The sequence below is a fragment of the Epinephelus fuscoguttatus genome, linkage group LG2, assembly GCF_011397635.1.
Source record: "Epinephelus fuscoguttatus linkage group LG2, E.fuscoguttatus.final_Chr_v1".
NCBI lineage: Eukaryota > Metazoa > Chordata > Actinopteri > Perciformes > Serranidae > Epinephelus > Epinephelus fuscoguttatus.
The window spans coordinates 12,003,242-12,020,807 of NC_064753.1; the positions used below are offsets into that span (position 1 = coordinate 12,003,242).

The 17,566-nt window shown below is 39.2% G+C and overlaps 1 protein-coding gene across 3 annotated transcripts in view; it reads left to right on the forward strand.

Moving 5' to 3' along the window:
* The first annotated feature begins 479 nt into the window (after positions 1–479).
* The window catches only part of mctp2b (multiple C2 domains, transmembrane 2b), a 43,549-nt gene continuing 26,462 nt past the window's right edge, over positions 480–17,566 (forward strand). For 2 of the 3 annotated variants that reach the window (XM_049600302.1, XM_049600310.1), the window contains exons 1-4: positions 480–621; positions 10,852–11,416; positions 15,008–15,061; positions 17,306–17,423. In XM_049600302.1, coding sequence (XP_049456259.1) covers positions 10,901–11,416; positions 15,008–15,061; positions 17,306–17,423 — 688 coding nt within the window. In that variant the 5' untranslated portion in view covers positions 480–621; positions 10,852–10,900. The remainder of the gene's footprint in view (positions 622–10,851; positions 11,417–15,007; positions 15,062–17,305; positions 17,424–17,566) is intronic. The other variant, XM_049600317.1, reaches the window with a different exon arrangement.

Sequence of the window (17,566 nt, forward strand, 5' to 3'; positions counted from 1 at the left end):
TGCTATGGGATTTTTGCTTCATGCTCCAAACACTTATGCAATGCTTCCATCTCAGTCAAGTTAGCTGGAGTTATAGCTTACCGGATACCATAATTTTACTTTCAAAATAAACTACAGCAAGTAGCGTTGAATAAACCAAATTTGTATTAAACTTACCACAAATATTGCCATAATATTATTATAATATCAAACTGATGATAACGTCTGAAAGATTTATCCTGTTCAGGCTATTTGACGGCTAAAACTACGCCGTCTAAAGTATAACCAGCTTGCACGTTGCACTCGTAGATATGTAAATGCATTTCAAAACTGTGTTAAAATGCTTAATTTTTCCTATTTACTAATATCTCTCTATTTTCTATTCTTTCTTTTGGTGTCTTTTGGCTCAAGCGCTCGCGGGTAGGACTTTTATTTTGAAAGTGTTAATCTAACAGAGGTTGTGTCTGGCTTGATATTTGATGTCCACACACACACACACACACACACACTGAGGAGGAAGTCCGTGAGAACCTCACACTACGGTCGATGTTCTGAGCGAGAAGTCGTTCTTCTGGCCCCAGTGTTGAGCAGACATGACGTGAAGTGTGGAAACTCGTCGGAGGTTGTTAACAGCGGAAAAAGGTAAAACCTCACTCATTATTGTCTTTTCTAGGGGAGAAGCAGAAAGGTACCAAGTTCAGTTAGCCTACCTGTTTGGGTCGGTGAGGTGGGGCTGGTAAGGTGAGCCCCCTCTTCCTGTCTGGAAACATTTCCTCTGGCGGACAGGTGAGAAGTGGCGGCGGCCTGGAGTCGAACATTTATATTTAAATTCATACGTATGGAAAGAGGCTGAGGTCAAACTCTGTGCTGCTAATACTTTTTTCTGTAACACACCGACTTGCATGTCTTGTGCAGCAGCATTTAAAAAGTTTTCATGTCGACAAGAGGCTGTCGTCAATGATATCAAACAAAACTGTTTCAGTAAGAATGCAGTCTTGGCCACCTACCTGTACAACACACTGGACGCAAAGAGGTGTTGCTACTGTGAAGCTGGGTTTCATTTTTTCTCTCCGTAACTCGTTGATCAATATGTGCTACATGCCGAATGAAAGAGCAACCCAATCGACTCGTCTATGGTTTTGAGATTGAATATTATGATTTATGTTTTCCAATATGCAGAGAATATTACCTTATTTGCATTATTTTAAAATGGAGATTGGTCTGGTCTTAGAGAGCCGCGGGTCACTGTAAAGCAATGCTGATGCAGTGTGTGGATGGCGTCGACGGGACTAATTTTTTGAGAGATACTATTATAAATATCATAATTTAAAGAGCCCACTGTCACTAACTCCGGATGCAAATTGAAACCTGTTTGAGGTTATTTCTATGTAAAGGGTATTTCCCCACAGAAATTCCAGCATCTCAGTGACCCAGAGGTCTTGCTAATGTTGTCCCAGCGTGCAAAAGCTTGTAACCACTAAACGGACAGCCATTAAGTTTGCAGTTCACTGGACGTGTAGATTTTTCACTGATGCATGGGTTATTTTAATGTTTATTGCGTGTTTTCTGCAGTAACTTCAGTGTGTTCCATATCAAAGTGTAGAAACCACAAACTGTGAAATAGTTTCAGGAAATAGCTTTATGTCTAGCTCTAACAAGACAGAGCTGTGATGCTGTTGCTCAACTCAGCACACTGACTGGGTAAAAAAAAAAAAACATTAAATGCCTCAGAAGACTGTTACCATTTTATTGTTATATGATTATTAGGCATTTGCTATCAGGATGAGGATTCACACAGAGGTAATTTCAAAATTGTACTAGCGCCTTTATTATCGGTCTGTTTGGCCAGACAAAATCATGGCTTGTTTATCTTTAGATCTCTAAAATCAGTCCTGTCAGGAGTGCTTTCATGTGTAAAAACAGATTAACCTCCTTTTTTAAAACACAACCTTTTGTTATTTGTCCTCTCTCAGGCGTTTTGTGAAAACACTGTCTTCGTTTATTCAAATGGAGGTGAAGTCATTTGGGAAGGAAAGTAGAAATACAGTAGAAGTGCATGGTTTTCTTACAGTCATCAGTACAGTTCATGTATCAGCTTGTTCCAGCACCTGTAATAACAGCGGCTGAGGCTCATTGCATACAGAATCTCACCATTTCCCCACTCATAGCTGTCTGATTTGTGGCAATGCAATCCCAAGTGTGTAGAGCTGCAACGATTAATCGATTTACTGTCAACAATTAAATTAATCACCAACTAGTCTGATAATCAAGTAATTGTTTTAATTTCTAAAGAAAAAAAGTCAAAATTCTCTGATTCCAGCATCTTAAATATGAAGATTTTCTGGTGTCTTTACTCCTCTATGACAGTAAAATAAATATCTTTGGGCTGTGCACAAAACAAAACAGTTGAGGCTGTCATTGGCTCCATATGTATTTCTTATATTTGATGACGTTTCTGCTTTTGGGCCTTCTTCAAGATCGACAAACATCTTGAGGGAGGACCAAAGGCCAAAACATCATCAAAATAAAAGAAATACATCTGGAGCCAGAGTGTGCGACACTTGTTTTCTGCAATCAAGTCTATTGCCAGTGATCAGCATCTCATTATAATTTTTGGTGTGCGTTACTTTTCTGTTTTAAATTTCTCGTTAATCATCTTGGTCATTTCGTGTGACCTTTATACATTCTTTCATCCCTTATCATGTTAGGTTCACAGCCATGTTTGATAAACGCTGAGACCTTTGGCATCTGCCGTGTCGGCTGCTTGTTCATGGTGATGTAGGAGTCCAGTGTGGTTTAATTCTGGCCATCTTACTGAATTTCTCTTTGCGTAAGAGAGTCAGATAAACTGAAATGTGATGCAAGTGAGGTTAGTGAGACGGGTGTCTGGACAAGGTTGTCTGGATGGATAGATGCTTTGTCAGTGTTACCTTGAACTGGGCTGGCATTGCGTTACAGCCTTCACGTGTCCACAGATAGGGCTGGTGTTAGAAGTGAACTGTGAAAGAGACGTAATTTGCCATTTAAACTCAAACTTGAAATCAACATTTAATAAAAATGTAGTTCTCCCCGTTGAGAAAGTGGAATGTTGGCTGGTCTGACCGTATCTGTCCAGCTGTGGAGTCTGTGTATTCAAACTCTATCTGTTTAGTCCAGGTTAAGTCTGACTGACCCCTCTGGCTTGACTGCAGTTTGGATGAATGTCATGGCTCCCTCAGCTGTGTGGCCACCTGGTTGTATATCTCAGTTACACGATTACACCCGCACCCTATTTATTAGCGGTGGCCTGTTTTTTTTTTGGACCACACCAACAGTAAACACACATTATTAGCTGAACTCATTTTATAGTCAGAGCAGACAGTCACTTTCAGTGACGCTTCAGTAGTAGGCTACTGTTAGTACACATGGTCGTTGTGGGCATTTTGTGCTCCGATGATGCTCTCTGTCTATCCTTGTAGTTAGTACAGGATGCGCTGGTTATTGGCACTATTTAGAGTATTTATTGATATGGAGGGTCTTTGTATAAAGACTGCAGTGTACAGCGCATAACTAAGATCCACCTCAGCACTACAGTTTTGATCCCAGTCTCAGTAATGAAGATGTTGGCTAGAGCTGACTATGCAGTAGGCATGAAAAATTAATTGGCTACAACAGCTGCTAAATACCTCCAATACAAAAAAACGTTTTCTTCATGTTGCTTAGTTGCTTGACTTTTACATAGTCTTTCGGGGGTCGTAGACATATTCACTTCTACTGACCTTTGACCTCATTTCTGCAGGTTGCTTATAAAGTTGTTGGTCCTGGAAAGGTGACTGTAAGATGCTCTGACACGAGTGTAAGTTGTAAAACACCCTGCCAATACAATTCAGTGACAAGAGAGATGCCTGCTATTAGACCTGTAGGTGGTGAAACAGGTTTGACTTCTGTGGCCAGTAATAATGGTTGATTAATGACATTCCAGTTTCCTGTTTTCTAAGTGGAACTACAGCATGGTGCTCCCTTTAGGGCTCCTTTTTCTGATAACCAAGTCACCGTTCAATTGGGCTGAAATATTCATGCAGTCATGATTTTAGTGTCAGTTATTAGAAGAAGTAACAGAAGTATCATGTCTATATTTAGTGTAAGAGTGGGTTTTCTCCGAGTTCTCCGGCTTCCTCCCAAAAACATGCATGCCACCGTTAATTGGTTACTCTAAATTGCCCGTAGGTGTGAATGTGAGTGTGAATGGTTGTCTGTCTATATTTGTCAGCCCTGTGATTGTCTGGCGACCTGTCCAGGGTGCACCTTGCCTCTCGCCCAATGTCAGCGGTGATAGGCTCCAGCCCCCCCGCGACTCTAACAGGATAAGTGGTTATGGAAGATGAATGAATGAATACTTAATCTTTATTTTAACAGGTAATGTCATTGAGACATAGAGTCTCATTCTCAAGAGAGACCTGGTCAAGTAGGGAGTGATAAGATAAAAATCTCAAATAACTGTGTGCTCCAGACATCATCACCTTAGATGCCGTCTGAACTGACTGCTGTTTAACATTGTCAAAATCTAATGAAAGTTTCAACAGAAAATGACTTACTGAATACAGAAAGATGTGTATGGTGTTTTAGAGCCAGTGGATCTGACCTGCATTAATAAGCCACAAACACCTCAGAGACATATTAAAATCTTCTAAAATTGAAATAGCAACAGCCACCTCCACCTAAAGGAAACTTTGGTATTTTTTAAAACTGGACCCTGTTTATGTGTCTGAGTGACTAATGGGGACAACAGTTTCAGAAACTGGTCCAGTATTGAGAGCGTGCTGCAGCAGGCAGCCATGAAACAGGCTGCAGCGTACCTACTTGGAGTAATTACACTACATCAGTCAACTAAAAGTGCTTGTTTTTGCAATTGACAGACTCAGATTGTTTAATATAAGTGTTGACAACATTATGCAAAGGACCCTACAGAGAAAAAAATGTTTTTCTTTACTTCATCCTTGACTGGTCCATTTGTTAGCACATGTAACCAAATCTCGCTCAAGGAGAAGTCTCGTTCTGAATTTTTGCGAGGGGTGACTTATTGCAGCAAAAACAATGGTGGAGATGTCAGTGACAGTTGGAAAGAGGAGTGCTGGGAGGCGGTTGTTGTGTTGTAGTACAGAAAGTATAGCATAGTGTTATCTGAAATATTTCCAACATCAAGTTTTTGCTGATTTTGACAATGCTGAAAAGGTCTCTGAGAGTTCAGAATGAGACATCTCCTTGAGCGAGACAGGTTGGACACCATAAGAAACAGATTGGATCAGAAAAAGGTAAAGAAAAATGTTTTACTTCTAACCCTAACCATCACTTATGATAACAATGTGAGCATGTCAGTGGTAAAAACAAGTACACCGAGTGGTGGTAAACTGATGGTGCCACGTACTTTGGGTGGGCAAGTTGCAGCCTGTTTTGCGGCCTCTGGCTGCTGCTCTCTTTCTCAGCACTGGAACACTTTAAAAAATGATTGTGTCCATAAGTTGCTTTGACACAAAACAAGAGAAGAAGGCACACGGGTTGAAAAATAATAAAATTAAACCTTAAAACACAGTTATTTGATCCATTGTTAATATAAAAACATTGATCAGGGCAGCTTTTATAACAACTATTTGTAGATTTTGACCATTTCCAACTCCAGTGGCAGTTTCAGAAAGAGATTGGCGGACAGAATGCCCTCTGTTAGAGTCAAATCCTTAAGATGTCAGTGGATCACAAAAGTAGATGAAGGGAGTATGGAGAAATACAGAGCTCTGGAGCTGCAGGGGACTGTTAGTATTTATATACACCTCCCTTACCTGTGTTGTCAGCTGTAATCTGTGCAAGTGTAAAGAAAGGTTTACCCGCTAATATATTACTCTGTGTACTACCTATGACAGGGATATTGAACTTGTTTGCATGCCACTATCGCAAAATGACAGGAGGCCAGGGGCCGGATGGAACAGCCCTGTACAGCTCGTTTGAGGCATAGACCAGACCTCTGTCAGGGAGTCCAGGGTGTCCTCTCCTGCCACTTTATTTTATAAACAAGCTCTATTTTGATTCATTTTTATGCATTCTGACACTTTATTTATATTACAAGTACAAATAACCCAGTAGGAATCATTTTATTTTTGTTGTCAAATAGAACGCTGCACGCTGTAAGTTAAGTATCGCTGACCTCCAAGCCCAGTGAATTTCTTTTCTTTTTATATGATGAATGGGGTTAGCTTGTCACCCCCATTCATATTTGATTCGATAACTTTATGTAACCACCACTGTGTTTAAGATGAGTCATTGAAAAGTAGTTTGTAGCAGTAATAGGAACGAGATATTCTGATTTAAAAATACTAAAAAATATATTTTGAGATGTGGACATTGAAAAAAAAAATTAATTTCACTGTGACTTAAAAGTTTTAGTCAACTCAAACCTTAACAATTTGTAACTATTTCGACACAGCAAATCTGTTGAAACACTAATGGACCGGATCATGACAAAACTGTATACTTTGTATAAAGGATTCGTCTCAGTCAGTTGTCACGTGAATAAATAGACAGATCTGCTGTCAGGCCGCTGTCAGACCTCTGCCTGCTGTCTCTCTCTCACCCTTTCAGTCATCCACCATCTAATCCTTGTATTTGGGTCAGGCTAGAGAATTCTGAATCCAGGATATCTGAGTCATTAGTTTACCCATTCTCTCCAAACTAGATATAGAGATAAGTGGTTGTAGACTAATTCCTGGCAAAACAGCTTTGGCCCTCCTCTAGCCTTAACTGTTCATTCTGAAATCCCTTTTGGGGAAAAAAAATTTGTGAAAACTTTGATTACCTGCTGTTATTGTCGATGTACTTTTTTTTTTTTTTTATCAGTGTCTGACATTAGATGTTGCATTTAAAATGCTTTGACGCTAATTTCCAAGCTGTATTTTCATTTTCACTTCAGGGATGCACAATTAGTTATAATATTGTTGGAATCACAACATGGCAAGGTGAGATATCCAAAGTAAGCTTTAGTAAAAGGGAAGATGTGTCACAGCATACCATTATAAATGAAATATTGTGGTGCTACAGAGATGCTCCGGCCTACAAATCATATTCCAGGTGCAAGGGAAAGTCTCTGTGGTACAGACCAGCTAAACATTTTTCACATCACTTTTATACAGTTTTTTCAGTGAAGAAGAAATGCAGAACTCACCATTCCCACCAAAATTGCAACTCATATTGCAGTTGCGATATCTGTCAAAATAACCACAATATAGATAAATATTTTGCATGGCGTGCAGCCCCATTATACTTCCTAACATCTGTCATCTTTTCTGTGGGTTCTGTAAACACTGATGCTTGTCTTGTTCTTTCATCTGTCTCCTCCCCCTGTCTTCCTCCACTTCCTCCTACCAGCTGATAACATGGCGGGTCACTGGTCGCAGTTAATGACAGTACAAAGTATGAGGCCAGTAAGAGGCTTATGGGGCTGCTGCTGTACAAAATCAGGTTTTGTCAGAAGCAGCAGCGGGGCAGGTACTGTGCTGTTTGCTATTACAGAGATCATTTAGAGAGATGACAGCTTAAAGCATTAATGACGCAGCACAATATGCACCGACTGCTTTGTCTTCCTCCCTGCTGTTTGTTCACTTCATTTTAAATGGTGATAGAGATGTTTTACATAATGAGACTGACTCTACAGTGGGTAAACTGGATGACTGATGAATGACTCATCTAAATACACACACACACACACACACACACACACACACACACACACACACACACACACACACATTTTAACTAACAAGCCATGAATGACATTGTGAAACTGCACGCCAAGAATGACATTCGACGAAAAACACACCATGTTTTTATTGATAATCACATTAGGCAAGCCTCCAAAAGGTGGAGTGAATACCTGTACAGTGTAACACAAAGCAATTCAGTGGCATTACATAAAATACTTCCTCCATCACCTGGAGTCAGAGGTAGAGTTGTCAAAAATATTGCTTGATCAATACATATCAATTCTGATTATTTGAAAATGTTTCACTACTCATTTTTTGCAGTCTCATGACAACACTAGTCAGAGATGTCAGAAGACACAAGTTTGTACTGTGATGTATTGTTGTATTTACTTTTATCCACCACTTTCATGCATAAAATGAAAGGAATACTTCACAGGAACACACAGCAACATAATGTAGAGACGTAACAATTAGATGATTAATCAATTAATCATTGACAGAAAATGATTCTCCAAATATTTTGATAATTGAAGAACCATTTTAGTAATATTTTAAGCAAAGAATCCAACACTTTGCTGGTTTCATGCCACCTGTTTGTGAGAATTTGCAGCTTTTCTTTGTCATACATGAAAATAAACGTGAGTGTCTTTAGATTTTTGGACTTTTTGGACACCGAACATGCAATATGAAGATGTCACCTTGGGCCCTTGGAATTTTCACTATTTTCTGACATTTTATCGACAAAATGATTAATCGAGAAAGTAATCGGCAGATCAGTCAGTATTGAAAATAACCGTTTGTTGTAGGCCTGATGTTCCGTTGATTTAACCTGTGCCTTTAACCTGTCCCCGACTTAATTCTGGGATTAGGCTCATGTCTAGAGAGAAACGTTCTCATGTGGCCAATGAAGCAACAGTGATATTTTAAACTGGGTCTAAATAGCCCTCAGTATGCACACAGTTATTAAGCCCCACATCATATATTTGTTATGCACTGTGCTGACGGTGCATAACAAAAAGGAAGTGTCCTGTTCTTCCACCAAATGTTTTATTTTATTGGGGTTCATAGTGACTACTTTGAATTAAGGCACAGGCTTTATTGCATAAACAATTCAACATACTGTAATGCACAGCTTTAGTGTGAACACCACTAATAAATCAAGTCTGAAATTTAGGTAACAAAATAAATTTACATCAACCGCATTTCTCAAAATCTCATTGTCTTCTTGACTGATGCAGTGGAAAGATTTTAAGAGAAAATAGGTAGAGCTTACATTGTTTACGCAAAGGTCAACAAATTTTTCTCGATACTCAAGTGTATGAAAGTAATTTCTTATGAGAGGAAGGGTGGGGAAAAAACAATTAGCAGTGTTATTGTATCATACACACATTCTCCCATTCATGTTCACCTTGCAGTTTCTGCATAATTACAGTGTGTGAATCACACACAACACATGCCAAACTTGTTGTTTAGGGCGTTTTAGGGTGTGATAAATCTGCTGGATGATGTCATTACTTTTTGATTGATTGTAGGCAGCAGGGCCATGTCTATGTAATGTGTAGATTTTGTGGCTGGTCTAATATTGGAGGAATAATCTTCCATGAGGTTACGTACAGCTGGAAGAAAAAGCATTTAGAGTCACGTGTGAAAGATGCAACTGATTCTGGCATTTGCTGTCAAGATGTTGTCCTGCGTGTATGTAGATATGTGGCTGACAGTAAGAATACATAGGAAAAATTTTCAGCTGAACCCGACTGTTCTGGTTGAAAGACTTCTCTAAACACCAGACCATAATTTAGCCTCCTTGCTGTACTGTATGTTCTCTCTTGCTTATATGTCAGAAAGCTTATAGAGTCATGTTCAAACAGAAGCATCGCTGAGTCATGTGTTCTTTAATCTGAGACATTTCGACCTGTCACAGTAGGAAAAGCACAAGTGTAAATAATCAGACTGATGATTGAATTCTAGCTGTTTCCTGGTGTTGTGCACGCTGGCTCACTTTCATAACTACCTGCGCACTTGAATAGAACAGACACATTGTACATATAATGTGTAGCAGCTGTGCTTTTCCTTTCGTCAAAATGTCTGCTATGAAAACGAGTCTGTGTGTGAAAATATTTAATTATGTAAGTTCTTATGGATTAGATCCAATTACATTAAAACAGGCACTGATTACAATGTGTCCCAGCTCCACATGCTGTAATCTGGTGGTTGCAGGTTGTTGCATACAATTTGTTTTTTCCTGATAAGAACTCACAGTTAGGTTTTTAAGATAATATAAAATAAAGTTGGAAGAGAACCAATTTCCTGCTAAAATCTGCTGACATTTGACTCGGACGAAAGATTTATTATTTAATGATTATCTTGTGTAACAATAGATAATCATTAGTCTCCTGACGACTGTTTACATTGATGCTTGCTAAAGATTTTTTCTTTTCTTTCTTCCTGACTTCCGTCTCTGCCATTTTGTTTCTATTCCAAGAGCTGATAATGTGTTGTCTATACGCAATGGTCTCTGACATCACAGTATTTAGGCCTCTGTTCCTGAAGTGTGGTGTTGATTGCGTCAACAATGAGATATTTTCTGTAAATACACTGTCAGTGTAGGTATTCCAGTAAAGGTCAGCACTGTGCATTACTGAGGGTGATTGTGGTCACACATAATGATGACTGTATGTCTTAGGGATGACTCAATAATGAAAAAAAAGGACTTAAATGAAATTGATATATTTCTGGAAAATGCATTTACTTTCTTGGTTGGATACCGTGCACATGTTTCTACACTAAGTATGAACCCTCAGCCAGCTTCACATTTAACAGATTAATGAATTAATTTCTCAAACTATTGATATCAGTTACTTTCAAATCAGTTTCCTCATTTGTTTTATGTCTCTCATTCCATGGAGGATAATTATTTGAGGGCTGATCGAGACCTGATGGAGCTTTATTGTATGTACTTAACAGTTCTTATCAGTTACTTGTGGCCAACAGAGGAATATTTTAGTCAGATTGAGAGTTTCTCAGCCAGTAGTGAATGTCTGGAATTGTAAAAACGCTGAGGCAGGCATTGATGAATTGCAGTTTTATGTCATAGCTGAAGATAGATATGACAGCTACTGATTCCTCTCTGTTTGTTTTACTGTAGCTGTTGGTGATGTCCAGATCTTAGACAAAGACTGAAACTCTCTCCCATCATGGACTCCAAGAAGCCGGGCATGTTGCAGCATCTCCGCCAGAAGATGCTGCCACACCTCCGGCGAGGCAAGACAAGCCCAAGAAAGCACCTCGTTCAGCTGGAACACAGCATGGACCACCGGATGAGCTCCTCTGTTCCTGACATGAGGGACATGAGGCAGGAGTACCCTCAGGTCTCCTACAAAATGCACCTCCAACAGTACAACTCTCCCAGCTACAGCAGCCCCTCCACACCACTTGTCAAACCTGCTGGAGGCCTAGGAGGAGGTGGGAGTGGCCTGGTGATGGGTGTAGTGGGTGGAGGAGCTGGGAGGAGTGTGCCTGCAGACTGCACGGACTGGGCTTCCTCTCAGGAGTCATTCAACAGTCTCTGCGAGGAGGAGGACAAGAGCTCTCTGGAGACAAACTACAGGCCTGTCGGGGGCATGGAGCCTGAGGAGCTGGCCCTGCCCGAGATGATGACCGTCTACAGCCCAGACCCTCCCTCTGTGGAGGTGTCCCAGGACAGCTCACAGGTACAGACACTGCATTTGAAATGTTAAAGCAGTATAAAAAAGAAAGGATCAGTCCTCCAGACAAAAACAAAGGTCTTTACAATGTATAAAGGGTTTAACTACTTGGGTGATAGCATTCAGAGAGAGATATTTGTTTCCAATTATTACAGTGGATTAATATTTCATTTTTTATTTAAGGCTTTTGTACAATCATTAACAATTAGCATGACAGTAGAATACGCTTGTATTTTGTTCCCCTGTGACACACAGGTAAAGCGATAAGGTACGTCTACGTCTACCTGGTTTTTGTACATTGGTGGTGTGAGGTGTATTTGCATAGGATGTACAAAGTTTAACTTGGAGGAACTGGGTGAAGATAAGCAGTCCTTTCAAAATAAATAGTCTCCAGCAGCACTGAGCAAATGCTGTTTGAGTTTTTATACTACCCGTGCTTGAGATTGAATGACTCATATTTCACAGCATGGGTGCCAAACTGTCATGTTCACATTTAGAATGTGGTACACCTTGATTTTTCACTGACAACATTTAGAGCAAACCTTTCTTCTTCCAAGACAAAGAAAGGTTGTTCGAGATGTGATGACCTGTTGCTATTTATTTATATTATTAATGCCAGCCATGAGGTTTAAAATCAGCAGGAATCAATAGTTTATGTCTGAAATGTTTTCATTGCTAAGGATTTGTAATTTGTCCAGAGTTCCCAGATTCTGGAAAAGTAATTTGGTAATTTCTAGGTTCTGTTTACTTTTTTTAAATACTCCAAGTGTGTCGCCAAACCTGTAAATGTTTACATATGACAAGGCATGGCAAAAATGTCTGTCACAGTGTAAATATTGCAGTATTTGATGGGAGGGGGGGCTGGTAAATGTCTGGCATGTTGTTTTTGTTATCTGATAGTTAACAAACCACACCTGGTGTCAGGTAGATACTCAGCTGACCTGTCAATCATGTTTGCTACTTCACCCTGTAACAGGAGTTGAATAAGCTTGGCTTGCTAAATTTTGCAGCCATCAGAAATTTGTATATATCCCCGATTTAATCAACCACTATGACTGAGCAGTTATATGATATACTTTTTGCTTTTTCAGTGTTGCCTTGCATGATTTCTGAATTCTGTCTTTATCTGTGTTACACTGGAGACTCTTTGAGTATTCATTTCCTCAAATGTGTTGTCTGGATTCTTTTACTAGTCATGCAGTTATTGGCTCCTCATAGTCACTAGATGGACTAAGGCATGAACAATTATTGCCACACAGAGACATCCTGTATGTTAATCAGATGATCTTGTTGAGATCAAGATCTCTTTTGCACAAGAGGCCTGAGTACAGCAGAAAGAAAAATGAACATAGTCGGACAAACAGAGGCACAGATACAAACAAAACACTGTAGATGAATCGGTTACCAGTTTAATGGGAAACAGCTGTAAAAGTCCCAACGTTTATTAGGCCTATTAACTGGACACAGGTGCAGGTGCAGCCTGCAACGTGGCTTTGTTTTGCTGTTCCCTTGTTTACAAAGTAGGTGTGCAGCAGGTGAACCCAGTAATGCTACTGGTCCCCTGTTGTCATATGCAGTGACACAAACACTGGAGCAAGCATTTCAAAGACAGGCTATGTTAAATGCGGATGTACATTTAATATTGTTTTCATATGTTTACATAGGCTGAAGTATTAGCTGTGTTAATATTTTAACGTTATGCAAACTGCTAATTTGCTAATTTTATTTGTAGTTTTAAAAGCTCATTTTTACAGTACCATGATAATACTGATCACAATACTGGTCACAACATGATATGAAATATTCAGATCATTTCTTCTTTACAAACACATATCATCATAGCATCAGAGGCAATCGCAGTCATCCCTAAATTGGTTTGAAGACATGCATCAAGGGCAGGCTCACAGATATCCTTCCTTGACTTCTCCTCTTGACATGTAAACTGGACAAGATTATATGGTTCAAAATGATGTTGGTAGTGTTTGCCTTAAATTCTGGGTAGTGCAAAGTTCACACACTGAGTATCAACATCAACTTTTTATATGATTTATTCACATTTTTAATTCATAATTTTGCATTTTTATATAGGACTCAGGTCATTTCAAGACATTTCCACACAGTTAGTATTATAAGTAGCTGCATTACCTGGAAGTTAAGTTCTGTGTGCCTTATTTTCTAAAGCTGATTGTTACATTAAACTGCTTTAGGATTTCATACCTGTTGGACCAGTGCTGGCATTTAACTGTCACGCTATAAGGTGGCTGACTTTAGGCATCACAGCAGTCTATATTTCCCAAATTATTAGGCAAAATTGGACACAGAGACTTAAGTACTACAGCACTCAGGGTCTGTAAACTGTACCTTCATGATATAGTCTTGCCCTTGTTTACATGCAGAACAAAGTCTAGAGACATCAGTGAAATCATAATCTGATGGTCTTGCCATTTCATCATGTTTGCCACTAACATTTGCCAAAGTTCTTAGCTCAGTAAATACCTTGTTCACTGGATAATACTATGAACAAAGGTAAACAGTAGTCCCATGTCATAGATTCCAACCAGTCACTGACATTCTTATCAGCCTCAGCTGCAAGTGTTAACATGCTAACATAACATGATAAACTAAGATGGTTAAAATGGTGAACATTATATCTGCTGAACATCAGCATGTAGCATCACATTCGCATTGTGAGCATGTTGGCAAAGCTGACATTAGCATGTCGCACCACTGCGCCTGCAGCCCCAAAGAGCTGCTAGCTGCTGGTTGTAGACTCTTTTCAGTCCTGTCAAGATCAGTTTTAAGGTCGACATTATTTTAGCTTACAAATGTACTTACATAGCGTGCATTCCTAAATTACATTTCGTTAAAACAGTTCAATACAAGCAGTGTTTTTGCAGCATAGGAATACTGCAGTTCAATGGATTTAACATAATGTAACATACACACTAGATGTATTGTACACAACATAAAATCAACAGGATTTATCAGGTTTATTTTTGCCCCGAGACCCCAGGACATGGTCTCTTGAACTTCAGATACTCATGACTACAAACAGGAAAATCACCATTCTTGTCTTCATTCCTGAAACACTGACTTTTTGCACATGCAAATTTTTTTTCTCCCTCCAAAACAACAACAACAACAACAACAAAAAACAGATACACTTTCTCCTAATTATATGACCAGTCACAGAGGAATAATTCTCTACCTTTTTTTTTTGCTTTTTCAACACTACATTCTCTGAAGCAACATGAATATTGTACCTTAGGGCAAAAAGCTCAGTCCCTTGTGGTTTCTTTGAACTGAACCACGTGGCAGAAAGAGAGCAGAAAAGCAAATTCCCTTTTTCTTCATCCCTGTGTTCTTTGGTGTAATGCTGCTCAGTCCCCAGGATACAGGAATTTTTAATAAATGCTCAGAGGATTTGTGCTGGTGGTAGAAAAGCCAAAGAGAGAGTTCAGTTCCTGAACCTTCAAGTGATCAGCAGGTTGAAACTTTCCTCTTTCATCAGTGGGGACTTTACTTTTTTTCAAAATCCTCTTCATATATTAGGCTACGTGACAGATTCATGAAATGTATTTGTCTTTGTCTTCGCAGTATAACAATCATGATTTCAGTGGTCAAGGTTTCAAAGACGGGGGCAACCAAAATGTAAGTGCTGCTATCCAATTTGCATGTTGATTCTGTGTTGTTGAACTGATGTCATTTTACTTTTACTAAGGATTTATTCCACAAATGATAATATGCTGAGTGAATTGGTTGTTTGATCTTGAGCTACGTCTCTGTGGTTAAAGGACTGTTTCTGTCAAGTGGCTGTGGTCGTGTTTTTTGTTAAGTATCGTGCCAATGGCAGCATTGTGCTTTGGCTGACACACACTCGTGTCAAAGTTTAATTCCAGATTATTGTGTTGTGTTCAGGTCATGATGGGACAGTAGGCAGTGTGTGGTTAAGCACTCAGTGTGTGTGTCATCCTGGCTTTTGTGGCTGGGCAGGGTTTGGATGCTGAGCTGGGTGATTCCAGGCGCCCGGGGTTTTATTCTCTGAAAGATGCTTGGTTTGATGGACAGGCTTAATAGTGATTAAATAATCCATTGCATGGACAGGAAGCATAGACTGCATACATCTGTGTACAGCCTTCCATAGAGTGTGCTTTTTATATTGTATCCAAAACAATATTAAAAACATGGTCAAAACAGAACTAAAAGGTGCACAATACTGTGTAATAGACATAATGCAACAGGTGAATTCCAGAATGTGAAGAAAATGTCACTTTGAAATGAATATGTGAAAGCAGAACAAAACAGCAGAGCTTCAATCAGATGTCACAATGTTGTAAGTTGTTGTAAGCTGTATAGGAACAGCTTGTGTAGCGAGGGACATTGTGGACACAACTAAGGTTGTACCGAATGTCTTTAAATTCAAAGCTTGTATTGAGGTTTTTCAATAAAGCTTCAAATGTGTGTCATATTTAGGGCTGTCCTCAACTAAAGAACATCTTGGTTGAATTTCTACCTACTCTTCAACCAGTTAAATGGTCACTGGGGGAAAAATTCTCGTTATCTCTAGGTTAACTACTTCAGTCACAGTTCACTCAGTGCATTCTTCCTGGTACTGTTAAATGTCCACCAAAGAGTTGTTTTGTTTTATTTCACAGGGCTCAATATTAACACTTGTCCAGGGCAAGTAAAATCTGTGTTCAGGCAAGTGGAATGCCTCAAGTGAAAAATAAATGTGATGTCCACTTAAATATTTTCTGAAAATATACTGTGCACTGCAGCGCTTTTCCACCTGAGCTGTCTAACCAGTAACAAATGTATAGGACACACTGGACACTGTAGATGTTAATTTGGGGTTAACAATCATACAGTCATATACAACATAGCAGTACTAACATTAAACATCTCTGTAACGCTGCATGCAACTTCCTCATTAGCCATCCTGCCGCTCCAACAAGGGCTCCATTGTAATCCAGCCTTGAACTGCTGTGTCTTTTTGGAGTCTTAGTCAAATAAATCCATAGTGATAAACAACTGTTGTCAGGATAAAAGAAAATAAACTGTTTTGTTGTATTAATGTAACACTAGCAATTATCTGAACAATGAGAATTTGGTCTGACAAGATCAAATCGACCAACCGACCAGAATGTGACAGCCCTTAGTCATATTTATGATGTCATCACCTTTAAAAAAAACCCACAAAATCTTCAAATCCTCAATTTAAAATTTTAGTCTTTTTTCTTTCTTTTTTTCCAAATAAAATCCTCTAATAAATAAATTCAATGGTATTTTCAAAGATAAATTCAAGATATTGGCCTGCTCACTAGCAATATCAAGACTGTCTCTAAAAATCTGGGTATCCTGTTTGAGCATTTGAACTTTAGATGATATAGCAGAGATGTTGAGCCCCTGTTCCACCAGTTGGGTACTTGGATCATCTGATCAAGGCCTCCTGTCTGTTCCCTGTTTCTATTTTAAATCCAGAGATGACTGTGCTTTTGCCTTCCATATTTCATCAGTGCTGAATCTCTCTGTATGTCATTAGTTTTGTTCATTTTGGTAATGTAACTTTTGTCTATGTGCTATCCACATGTATATGTATGTATGTTTGTGTGTATGTATGTGTACTTGAATATTTATGTGTGTTTCCTGCCTAAATGTGAAGCACTTTGTAACTCTATGTTTTAAAAAGTGATATTTAAAAATATTATTGTTTTAAAATCCCAACCAAAATGTGTCTGTAAACTGTCAAAAGCTGTGAGGCACCAAAAGCTTTGGTTTTTAGAATCTGTACTGACACCCGGGTAGCTTTGCTCAGAAAGTATAGACGTAATCAGATTAAATCTACCAGTTGTGATGACATAAATAATGATAATGTAATGGTGTGTTTGTGTTCAGTCTGAGATGGGCAACGAGGGCTTGAGGGTGTCAGAGAGCATCAGTGATCTTCCCAGGTCCTACCTGCTCACCATCAACCTAAAGGAAGGATGTAACCTTGTCATCAGGGACCGCTGTGGTAAGAAGACCTTTCTCTTACTGCTGCTACCACTACTGTACCACCATTAACACTATCAGTAACACTACCACTATAATAGTTGCATCATCTGTGTGTATGATGATGATGTTGCATAACAAGGAAATGCAAAAGGGACACACATT